We start from the raw sequence: 12,851 nt of genomic DNA on the forward strand, positions 1-12,851 counted from the left end.
TTCCGTTAGTATAAAATGAAGGATAATGTTATGGTGAAAAGTGATGTTGAATTAAGAGTGAAAATCATATTTTTTATAATAAGAAAAAAAATAAAAAAAATTAAAGAAATCATATATATATAATACACACTTCTCTAAAAATTCAACTACAATCTTTCCTCTTCACCCAACTTTACCCTCCCTAAAATGAAATGTGTAAAGCTTAATATAATGGTTGGGAGTTGAGACTTGGGACTAGTTATAAAATCCATGGATATAAAAGGTGAATTTCTTTAAAATTATCTGAAGATACTTGATTATATCAAAGGCTAAAACCACCAGAGTACAGTATAAAATCATGCTTTAATGTAACATTGCCAACCCATCAAGGCCTATAAAGAGGTTTATAAAAAGAAAAAGTCACTAATCTGATTTAGTTCTTAACATTAATTTTGTCCACCATACTAATGAAAAGGGATGGCATCTTCTGAGACAGTATTCTTGGAGGTTTAGACCATTGACTTGGATTTGGATTCATTCATATTAATCTTTTGAAGTTATCACCAGCAAACCCAATGCACCAATCAGAATATACTGCAAGAAATGAAAAACAGCTTCTCATAACTCATAAAATACTATGAAAAAAAATGCAATTTTAATTGCCAACACTTATCCATTACTATCTATGTTCTCATGTAGATTTTAAATGAAATCAAGTATATTGGAAAATGCTAGTTACCAAATAATGTGCTTTGCTTATTTTTGTACAAGGTCAGAATAGTTTGAAGTGATATATAACAGAAGAATGGTACACGAGAAACGAACCTTGATGATAGGTTTCTCGGTCATAATAATCGTTACCCAACCGACATAAGGTAAGAACCTGCCATTGACATATATAAGAAAATAAGCATTGTTACAGCCATTAGATGAAATAAGCATAAATATCTTAGTTTCATACTATCTGTCAATCAAGCATGGTTTTTCATAATATTAGAAAACTGTCACACGGGTAGCTAGGGTTAACCATTAGCATTGTGCTTCTTCATACATGATGCCGGAGGCTGAAAAGTGTTTCAAATCGAGAACAAGTGTAGCTAAATTAAATGTCATACCCGACGGCTCTACCCATAATGTGGTGTCTTTGCAGCCAAAGCTGACCTTGGGCATAGAGTAGCCTGTCATCGCCGTAATTGTTGTCACCTATAATCAGCAGCAGAATACACGACATTAGAGTAACAGATTAGTGTAAATTGCACAGATAATTAAACAACAATATGTGATATTAAATATTGGAGAAAGAGTGAAATTAGAAAAATGGAACTATAGATAGTACTCTATAAAAATCATCTACTCATGTAAAGGTTTCTACCTTTTGTGAGAATATCAACCTCGCCATCTTGCCTTTCATGAACCTACAAAATAATAGACACTCTTAAATAGGAAGATTTTAACCATCACACACTACATGATAACAGAACCAAGCCGTTTATCTTTCAGTTGAAGAATTATCCTCAGAATCTTGGCAACTTTTCAAATGTTGACTAAATAACTTCTTCAATGACCATTGATCAGGGAAGAGAAGATTGATTTAATCAAATTATAATTCTTTGAAAGCAAAATCAGAGTGTGACAGACATCTTTAGGGGCAATAACATTGCAGAAACTAAGCCCCCACGTGAAAAAAAAAAAAAAAAAAACCATGTTGAATTTCAATTTGTGTCTCTATGACTAGCTCGATTTTCATTTCAACAATTTGAAAACTTGAATTATCATTATTTTACCAAAATTTGTCAAAGCAGATTTGGATCCTCTCATTTGAGGTTGGTATATGACTTGTCACATAAAGGGAGACTGATAAAAGTACACAACCACGTGTAAAAAATTTGGAGACCTAAGCAGTAAGCAGAGATTGTGGTTTTAAACACTATTTTTTTGTGATTATCTATCTCCTCAAAAAACAAGATGAGACACTACCAACAGAATATCCAAACCATTTAATCTAAGAGTCACATTCAACACATCCAAGTTGATATGCATGTACCAACTGCAAAAGATAACCCCATACCTTAATTACACGGTGAACAATAGGGATCTCACGGCCCTAAAACAAGGTAAAACCAAGTAAAGTATGTAAGTCAAAAGGTATTGAGCAAAATATTAAGCAGCAGGGCATAAATATAGTAATTGCAAGAACAAAAAGATTCTAGTAATCAACTGAATGTTCATGTAAGTAAATAATTAAAATTTTCACTAAGCCAGGCATAAAGGTACATAAAAATGTGAGATAAAGGTAATAGCTAAACACTAAAATAAATTTTCAATGAAGTCTACAACACTTACGGCAACTTTGCTAAATGGGAGAATCTATTGAACATTCTCAGCAAATAAGATAACATGAGCATGGATAAGGAACATTTCCATTAGTTTTCCATGTACTTTTAGTAATAAACCCAATTCACGAATTATTCACCTCAAAATTTTACAAATGTACCAATCTTAACTAAATATCAGATTCCCTAAGTTCTCCAATATGATAAACTCCATTTGAAAAGAGCATGCTACCTACCTGCCACCAACAGGGATCTATCTTATCAAAGATTGTAGCTATAAAATAAGATTTGGGAAAACAAGACATTGCTGAGTTGGAGAAATTAAGAACAAAATAAACTAAGAAGCTTAGCAATGAACAAAGCCGTCTAACTGAGGAAGAACAGAGAAGTCACATACAATCACACATATAAATGTTACTGATATTGCAAAGAATATATAAAGATAAAACTGAGGAAGAACTTACATCCACATTAAACACAACAATCTCCCCTGCACGAATTGGATCTTTACTCATGTGCAAAAATAATATGTCACCCTGCATGTCAGATGTAAGACAAATATGTTAACTGAACAAAGAAAAGTATATTTGATGTGCATATATTTTTAGCAAATAGAAAAGTAAATTTATAACTGAACAATGCGGAAATCGAATTCAGAAAAAGGTGGAACACATTGCTCATTGCATATGTTTGAACTTTGAAACAGAATTGCTTATGTAACCCTACTTCCATACAATATATTATACTGACTCACCCGCTTGAATCCTGGTTCCATGCTTCCAGAAAGAACAACAACAACAGGAGATTCGCTTCCAGTTATGCACATCAATGCCTTCCATATTATCAGTGCAGATGTAACAATCATACCTGAGGCAGAAAAGGCGCATCAGTAAACAGAAGTTACTCGGATTAAGAAATAGAACAATGATCATGGTCTCAGCTTTACACCTATACTAACAATTCACAACAACAGAATATCCCTATATACAACCAACCGATTTTCTGAATAATGTATTGACTAACCAAAGGTGACAATCATAACAACCATTACAACTCACAATAATCTCAGAGGAAACCATTCGAATAAAAACTTCAATGGAGTAAGCTATTATTTCAGAACAAATTATTTGCAGTAAGCTATTAGTTAAAATCATCTCTGTTTGTCTCCTTAACAAAAGAATTAAGGAACACACAATTATCCCACAACCCCTCTTCCAGTTATACACTAAAAAAAATCAATGAATAACAAAAATCCCGAATTCACAAAAGACTCAGCTAAAACCCTCATCCAGAATTGCATTTGTTCTTATTGGAACATTCAATTGCTAGAGGAAAAATTATCCATCCAAACAGCTAAAAGATAAGATTTTTATCCCCAAAACCCAATTTTTTGAAACTTTGGAACTGACCCACATGATTATAACTCCAAAAAAGTGCTTCAATAATTCAAAGTCTAGATTTTTTCGAGCAAAAGAATTATGGGTCAGACAGAACAAACCAAGGCTAACAGCTTGAGTGAGGAGCTGACGGATCTGAATGGATTTGATGGAATCAATAGTCTCACCGATCCAACCCATTGTTTCTTTCGATTCTTCCTTGTTCTTCTGACTCAGACACACACGAGACTGTGCAATGAAAGTGGGGTGTGTGTTTGATTCAGCAAAATGGGGTGTGTCTGAGTGTGTCAACCCTCTTTTCTTTCTTTCTTCTTCTTCTTCTTCTCCAAACGCCAAAACCCGCCTTCAAATATATATTTCGCAATCTGGGTCCTTCCCATATTGCAAAGAACTCTCTTTTATTTTTTTTTATTTTAATTTAATTGGTACACGCTGATCAGAATCATTATTGAATAATACGTAATAATTAATATATAAGTATATAATAATTAGACAAAAAATATTCTATAAAAAAAAACAAAATGATAATGTCACTTTTATTTTTCCTCCCATAATTTTTTTGTATTGTATTTTATATGAATTTGTAAAAAAAAAAAGTGACATTATTAAAATAAAAATGTCATTATCATCTTATTATTTTTTTTTTATCAAAAATAGGAAAGACTCAAATCCGCAACCACTAGATAAGTATGGGAAGATTATGACGTTTGAGCTATAGTTCGTTAGTTTATTATTTTTTTATTTATAATTATATATGTTGTTTCATTTAATTTTTTAATAAAATAATTAAATTTTTTATAAAATAACAAAATATTAAATACTAAATGTGTATTATATGGTAATTGATTAATGGTTAATTTTGCGTATCTATATAACATAATTGTGATTAAATAACAGTATTAAAAAGTTTGTCTTTATAATGAATTAAATTCATTATTATTATTTTTTTTTAATATGAGAAATTTATAAAAGGATTGAAAAATTTTACACACACAAGTTTGTTTTTTAAAATATGAAAATACTGATAATTGTGGATTCAAAAAGTATTATAGCAAGTCAAACCCCAATTATCAATTACTATAAATGTATTACTAGAGAGTAATGAAGTAGACCAATGAAATAAAATTCTTCAATTTCTTTTTAAAAAGGGAAAAAATTGAATCATGCGGTGGCTATTTTTTTTATATACATAAATTGTTTTAGTATAAAATACGAGAATATTTAATTATTTTATTATTTTATACTATTATGATAATAGTATACATCATTGATAAATATTACAAAACGTGAGTGACATTTTATAAAAATTTATAATAATATATATCACATAGTTTAGATTATTTTTTAGAAATTCATCCCTAATAATTTAATAAAAAAAAATTTTCATGCGGTGGTTATGCTGGTGAAAAAGAATATCATCTTAAACTAATACAAGGTTTTTCAGAAGTTTAGCTTGGGACAAGCACCAATGTGCCAGCAGGTTTTTTTTTTTTTTTTTCTGAGAGAGATAATATATTACACCTAAAACCACTAAGAACATTTTTATAGCAATTAGCAGGATGTAAACCAACCACTAACCATGTCAACCCGCCTTTGACATCAAAGTAAAATTTATCCAGATCGTAGTCCACTTTTGGTATGATACACATTTCTACTATTTTTTAAGGTATTATTCAAAATGTAATTATAAGATTTTTTTTGGTAGACATAATGCAATTATAAGATATATAAATAAATAAATAAATGCCCGTTAGTCACCAAAAAAATGCCCGTTTTGAATTTTGCCAGTTCTTTCTTTTCTACGATCGTTGTACTTTATCAATGGACTTAAAAAATAAAATGTTTAATTAATTTAAATAAAATATTTTATCCATGGACTAACAACGTCAGTGTATTTAATTAATATTGTTAGTATATTAATAAACAGTTAAACACTAACGTTATTATTTAAACATCTTTTTATTTATTAAGTATAAATTGTAATAAATAAACTTGTAATTAGTTAAAATAGTAAACATCTTACCCTATAATAAAAAAGATTGACCTTGGGTTCAAATTCTAAAAATTATACTCCAAATAAAAAATTGTAAAAATTATATTCACGGGCATTTTGGAAACAAAAATGGTTGCATATTTGTGTATCCTATCAATCATCATCATCTTGGTTCCCCGAAGGATATTTGTGTAATTTTCCTCCTCTCTTCCTTGGCTTTTAGACCCGTTTCTCAACCGATATAAAAATTCATCATCTTGGTTCATATATAATATAGTACATAATAAATTATGTTTACAATCACAATTACACCGGTTTTATTTTAGTTTGAGAAATTAGCACATATGCTTCAAGACCAATGTTGGCGTACCAAAAATCATTGCGGAACATCAATATGATTTCCTAAATTAGAGGCAATTAAAAACCAAACATTTGATTCCAACCTCAACAAGTATTCATTTTACTCACAAGATGCAATTTTAACTTTAAACGTTAAATCCTAACTTCTATGATGTAATATTCTCCAAAAGACATGATAAACAAAATAAACATGTATCAATAATACCAAGATAACCTAAATCCAGTTAACTCTACTTTTTCTTAATACTTGACTGAATTATAAAGCATGCATTTAAGTGTTCAATAAATTACTGATTAGCAGTACCTTTATAAGCTATGCTGACTACCTGGGTATTTTCTATATCTTAAATAGGAATACAGAGGCAACAAAAAAAGGATTCAAAGAATAATGTCTGTCAAATATTCTTTGTCTAAATACTCAAAAGACAGAGATGCTAACTACTCCATCTCCTGTCGCTCAAATAGATCCTTTCAAACATGCCACAAAATCGATCAGTTTGGCACTGCAAAAAAAATTTAAAAAAAAATGTTACAACACATCTCTATAAGCTTCACATTTGAGGTGTATAACCCAACCTTTCTGCATTAATTTTGTCACAAAAGGTGTTTATAAAGAATCTCTTATGCAAACATAATACTTATAAGTCAACATGATACACAAAGGGGAGGATAATCTTACTATATGTGGAGGTGTCAATTTGTTCTGGAAGCTCCTTTATATCAACTTCAAACCTTGATTGCACCTGGAATAATATTACAAATTTGTTTAGCAATTGATTAAAGGAAGGATCAAATTTTTCCTTTTTCCCTTTCTAGATGGAATTACGCAAGAAAATTCTGGAAAGTGGTCCTAACCTGATTAAGAACTTCAGAGTCAGCTGTTGAAGAGACAAAAGTAATTGCAAGCCCCTTGGTGCCAAATCTACCAGCTCTTCCTACCTATCAGTTTAAAACAAAAATACAACCATGTAAATATGGATTGCATAATGGTTAAATTAGCAGGACATAATGAGGTAATTTAATTCATATCATTTTTCGCAAAAAAAAAGTCGTAATGATATGCAAGTAATTACCCTGTGCAGGTAAGTGTCAGCAGAATCAGGCATGTCATAGTTGATAACTATGTTAACCCGTTCTATGTCGATACCCCTTCCTACTAAGTCTGTTGCAACAAGAATCCTTTGCCTCCCTTCTTTGAAGCCTTTGTATCGTTTCAACCTGAAATACAAATTGCATGTTGTCAAAAAGATACAATTCACTTGATAGGTAAAAATAAAAAAACATGCAAATATATGAAATAGATAAATAATCCAGTAAGCAAACTGCTAATCCCCTTGATTAGAGAAAGATCCAGCAAAGAGAAAATAAGTTTAAAAAAAAGGCTAGCTATTGGGGGAACTCAACAGTGTCATTACAAAATTCAAAATATTAGATAAATACTCAAGAGTGGGAATATGATTTCATTGAATGTCATGCATAGACATATCATAGAAAGCTTGAAACCAAAGATAGACAGGTCGGGGTATGTTATATAAAAAAGAACATGTAAGCACCTTTCTTCCTGTGACATTCCAGAATGTATACATATTGAAGGGAAGTTGCACTCCACAAGCAACTTGTTCAACTCTGCAGCTCTGCTAACACTTTTTACAAAAATAACAACTTGGTTGAAGTCCAGAGCATCAAGAAGATCATTCAACTTACGATTCTTCTCCGATTCTTGCAATTTGATATAGTGCTATAGGAGAAAAATCACTAGAAATGAGATTGTGGACAATATGAATTAAAACATAAAAAATATAAAACAAAATTACTTGACCTCAAAAGGAGGATTAAAAAGTCCTATGAAACACACCTGAACAAGACCATGAAGTGTTAACTTGGCCTCATCATCCACATAAATTTCCATTGGCTGAAAGAAGAGAGTCATCAATAAGATGGCTAAGCCAAATCTCATTTAAGAAACATAATTCAGTTATTTGAAACTACAAAGCAGAATATTTGCAATAATAACAATGACCAAGATTCAAAGCTTTTAACACACACAACCACCCATAGCAAAGAACAAAATTGACACAATAACTTCAAAGTATTTCAAGGAAAAGGAAAAATCAATATATTAAGGGGAACTATGAAGACCATGCTTCTAGATTCAGTCCAATAATAACCACATAAATAGAATATTACATCTTGCATAAATTTCTTGCAAACAGGTCGGATCTCTTTGCTGAGTGTAGCAGAAAACATCATGACTTGCTTTTCATGGGGAGTCAATTTGAAAATCTCTTGCACATCTCTCCTCATGTCTGCAATGGTCAAACAGTAAACATGCTAATAAGCATGAAAAGTAGAATAAGCTATCAAATAGCTCATATGGCTAAAAAGCTAAAATTGCACAAAAATAGAACTGGAAGAGAGATACCAAGTGATTCAAGCATCTTGTCACACTCATCAAGAATAAAATGCCTCACATTCTTTAAGCCAAGGTCCTTATCTCTAGTCAGGGCAAGAATCCTCCCAGGTGTTCCAACCACAATATGAGGACATTCATTCTTAAGCAATTCTTTGTGAACCTTAATATTGACACCCCCATAGAAAACAGCAACTTTGATATCAGGAAGATATGTGCTGAACCTTTCAAATTCATGGCAAATCTGTACAAGTCAGGAAACAAATCAGGATTTTCTTAAGTATACATTCATTTTTTTTCCACATGTTATTGGGTATTGGTGGAAATAGAAGTGATTCTTCAACATATTAAGGAAAACATACCTGATAAGCTAGCTCTCTCGTATGGCAAAGAACAAGAGCTGCAACTTGACCAGGAAGAGGATCGATTTGCTGAAGTGTTGAAAGAACAAAAACTGCAGTTTTTCCCATCCCAGATTTTGCTTGACAAATGACATCCATTCCTAAAATTGCTTGAGGGATGCACTCGTGTTGCACTAATGAAGAAGCAAAGAAAATTGTAGTGGACGAATCCTCAGTAAGTATATATGATCTGCCAGATCCTTTTAATGGAAAGGTTTACCAACCAATTTTCATGACCTATTCATAACATGGTAGTAGTGATTACCTGACATATCCAAGAAAGAAAACAATATATTAGACTCATACCAATGAAACAGAAACTGACATAAATGGAAGAAAAAGAAGAAGAAAGCATGTACTTGATCAACTATCTATTAGTAGAAAGTGATGGGACTAAATCAGGCAATGACCTACTAGTCATGCCAAACAAATAGATATAATTAAGAATCAAATGAGAAATTAGGTCATCTAACTAAAGTAAGTTGAAATTACAAAACATCAAGAGCAACAGCAAGGGGAACCAGTTATGAACTTATAATTATCCCAAGAAAACATCAAACTACTAAAACTTGCCTTCGGATGGATGCTCGAATCCTGAATCGACAATAGCTCGAAGAAGCTCAGGTTTCAACAGGAAGTCTCGGAATCCTGAGCTATGGATGCCAACATATCCCCTGCGTCATGTATAAAAGGTACAGCAAATTAGGATGATAGTTCCTCAACGACTGGATAGAGAACTTAAAAAGACTTTTAAATCATTATAGTCTTCGGGATAAATTAATTTTAGAATAAAAGATTAATGATGTAGAGAAATTGTGAAAACCCTAACCTATCGTTTTAACAAGTGCTCTTAACCCTTAAATTATACTGTTTTGAAGCAAAAATATCTTAATCGAAATACACTCAATTAACGAAGAAACCGTAATTTATGAATTCCACTCATCACACTAATCAAGTAAGTTCAGCGTGACAAATGATAAGAGAATCACGTACAGGCAAAAAGAAGAAAAAAATGTACTAAATACGCAACTTTTTTTGTTTTTTGTACTTACTTCAGTGACGTAATAAAAGGATTAAGAAAAAACCAAAAATTTAGACAATCACGGATAAAATTTCAATTAAAAAAACTGCAGATTTCGCTGAAAAGAGGGGAAATAAGGAAAGGAACTAACTTCTTGCCGGATTCAGCAGCAGGTTTTGCAGAATCGGGGGCTTTTTCATCTTCTTCTTCGTAGTCGATGAGCTCTTCCTCGTAAGCCTCGGTATCCTTCAATTCGCCCATCCTATTATTCCAAATCCGATTTAGGGTTAGGGTTTTCAGTTACTATAGTTCATATGAGAGTAAATTAGTAGGAAACGATAGGAGAAGGAAGAGGGTGAAGATTTGAGAGCAGGGAGCAAGCAGTATACGTATGTTACCTTTGAGCTATTGCGTAGATTTGGGAATTTGAAGTTTGAAGCGAATTGAAGTGAAACAAAACCCTAGATCTGGGTTTTAGAGAGAAGCAACAGAGAGAGGAGAGAAGGGAAAGAAGGAAAAGGAACGGAGAAGATATAGCACCCAGCAACCACCGTTATTACGAAAATGACCCTGTGATGCTCCACACTCCTTTAGGCTCCGCTCCAGCATTCTTTAATTCTTTCTTCTTTTCTTTTGCGATCAAGTGGTAACTTTAGATCAACTTGTATTGGGAATAAAAGTGATGCATTCTTTTTAATGTAGAGTAAATTACTAATTATGCCCTCGAATTTGTAAAATATTGACAAAAATAACTTTAATATTTGATAACGACAATTATATCCTCGAAAAATTTAAAAACGCCACAAATCTGACCATCCATGAGGAGAATCTTTCTCCGTTTAACGGAGTTTGGTGATGTGTCAAATGGAAGTCCAACGTGGCCTCTGTATTAGGCTTCAATTCCTTTTCTCCCTTATTTAGAATTGAGAGAGAACATTTTCCCCAATTTGAGCATAAAGCAAAACCCTAACCATTGTCATGCATGGTGGAAGCTCAGTCATGTCCAGTTATAATCGAAGGACACAGTATATGGAACATAGTGGATCTGAAGGGCTCGAAGAACATGTGAGCAAGCCATATGATGGCACATGCTTCTGCCGTCTTCAGGTGGTGGCGTTGAAGTCGAAGACGAGGAGAAACCCAGGAAGATGGTTCTTTAGTGTCCTCTGTGGAAGGTATGTATGAATTTTTTGCTTCATTTGTTCCCCCTTGACAATTGAGCTTGATGAATGGTTTTTGTGTTCGGCAGACAAAGAACATTGGGTACCGTTATTTTCAATGGATGGACGAAACGAATGAGAAATCTGCTGGGGTGGAGGAATGCTCTAAGAATAGCACAGTAGTATGCAATGCATGTGGAGTATTGAGAGTGAGACGACACAGAGAGATCGAAAGATGTTGATAGAGCAGATGAAGAGAGTTGAATTGCTTATGTGTTTCGTACTAGGTGGACTTGTACTGAGTTTGAGTATGAGTTTGATGTGTTTGGTTAGATAGGACAACGAATGCATGCAGGACAGGGTTTATTGATGAATGTTATGTGTTATTGTTGCATAGAATTTATGTTGACATTGATATGGCTATTTACTTACTTGTTAATGAATTGGACCTGTGTCTTGAATTCAATTGCATCACTAAGAAAAGCATGAATGGAGTGAAGTGCAACTAACTAAAAAGGCAACTCAGATATGTTAAATAAGTTCAAATAGACCTAAGAAATCAAAATTGGTAAAAGCACACGATTAAAACCGAAACAACTGGTCTGCATAACATTAAGCATTAGCACTAACTGTTCCAACCAAAATACTGTATACATGCTAATCAGTCTTCATACCAGACACCAAAATAAACAAATTGTCCAACAAAGGGCAATAACCAACCATACTAAATATCAACATACAACACAAAAACTAGATAAAGTTATAACTAAATACCAACCATACCAGATATCAACATACAACCCAAAAACTAGAATTGTCCAACAAAGGGCAACTAAATATCAAGTTATAACCTAAAAGATGAACTAATTATATAGCCAAGTCTCCTTCAAGCTGACTGATTTGGCATAAACTTTGAGAACCTAGAAGTGGTTGCCTTAGATGCTCCATTCATGGTTTCATTTGACACAAGTGGAGTCCTTGTGGAGTCTGGAACTCCTAAACCAGTAGCAGCATTTGTAGCAAGTGCAACGGGCCTTATTTGTGGGGGGCCTAACTTATCAATTTATTTGGTAAACTACTGAGAGCTCATGTAACCCATGCCGGATTAATAGTATTATGGGTCGGAGCAATGAACATATTTGAAATGGATCATTTCGTACCCGAGAAGCCCATGTATGAACAAGGCTTAATTTTACTTCCCCATCTAGCAACTCTAGATTGGAGGGTAGGTCCTGGGGGAGAGGTTATAGACACCTTTTCATACTTTGTGTCCGGAGTACTTCACTTAATTTCCTCTGCAGTATTGGACTTTGGTGGTATTTATCATGCACTTCTGGGACCTGAGACTCTTGAAAAATCTTTTCCATTCTTCGGTTATGTATGGAAAGATAGAAATAAAATGATTACAATTTTAGGTATTCACTTAATCTTGTTAGGCGTAGGTGCTTTTCTTCTAGTATTCAAGACTCTTTATTTTGGGGGTATATACGATACCTGGGCTCCGGGAGGGGAGGATGTAAGAAAAATTACCAACTTGACCCTTAGTCCAAGTATTATATTTGATTATTTACTAAAATCACCTTTTGGAGGAGAGGGATGGATTGTTAGTGTGGACGATTTGGAAGATATAATTAGGGGGAATGTATGGTTGGGTTCGATTTGTATAATTGATGGAATTTGGCATATTTTAACCAAACCTTTTGCGTGGGCTCGGCGTGCACTTGTATGGTATGGAGAAGCTTATTTGTCTTATAGTTTAGGTGCTTTATCTGTTTTTGGCTTTATTGTTTGTTGCTT

The 12,851-nt window shown here is 33.0% G+C and overlaps 2 protein-coding genes across 3 annotated transcripts; both read right to left on the reverse strand.

Moving 5' to 3' along the window:
• Positions 1-267: 267 nt before the first annotated feature.
• LOC130961889 (uncharacterized) lies at positions 268-4,079 on the reverse strand. The gene is made up of 8 exons (XM_057887925.1): positions 3,811-4,079; positions 3,067-3,179; positions 2,777-2,848; positions 2,048-2,083; positions 1,352-1,394; positions 1,095-1,182; positions 805-862; positions 268-573 (listed from the first exon to the last, which is right to left on the reverse strand). The coding sequence occupies exons 1-8, from the start codon at positions 3,887-3,889 to the stop codon at positions 523-525; spliced, it is 540 nt and encodes a 179-aa protein (XP_057743908.1). The 5' UTR covers positions 3,890-4,079; the 3' UTR covers positions 268-522.
• A 2,107-nt stretch (positions 4,080-6,186) lies between these two features.
• On the reverse strand, positions 6,187-10,532 carry LOC130961500 (DEAD-box ATP-dependent RNA helicase 15). Of its 2 annotated transcripts, XM_057887431.1 has the most exons (12): positions 10,293-10,532; positions 10,046-10,156; positions 9,447-9,547; positions 8,835-9,007; positions 8,485-8,716; positions 8,250-8,368; positions 7,918-7,974; positions 7,616-7,800; positions 7,136-7,280; positions 6,918-7,001; positions 6,742-6,805; positions 6,187-6,565 (listed from the first exon to the last, which is right to left on the reverse strand). In XM_057887431.1, the coding sequence occupies exons 2-12, from the start codon at positions 10,153-10,155 to the stop codon at positions 6,555-6,557; spliced, it is 1,281 nt and encodes a 426-aa protein (XP_057743414.1). In that variant the 5' UTR covers position 10,156; positions 10,293-10,532; the 3' UTR covers positions 6,187-6,554. The 2 variants fall into 2 exon arrangements, with proteins under 2 accessions (XP_057743414.1, XP_057743415.1); XM_057887432.1 differs by lacking the exons at positions 10,046-10,156; positions 10,293-10,532 and having other exon boundaries at positions 8,835-9,138.
• Positions 10,533-12,851: the final 2,319 nt, after the last annotated feature.

Source organism: Arachis stenosperma, chromosome 2 (genome assembly GCF_014773155.1).
Source record: "Arachis stenosperma cultivar V10309 chromosome 2, arast.V10309.gnm1.PFL2, whole genome shotgun sequence".
Lineage (NCBI taxonomy): Eukaryota > Viridiplantae > Streptophyta > Magnoliopsida > Fabales > Fabaceae > Arachis > Arachis stenosperma.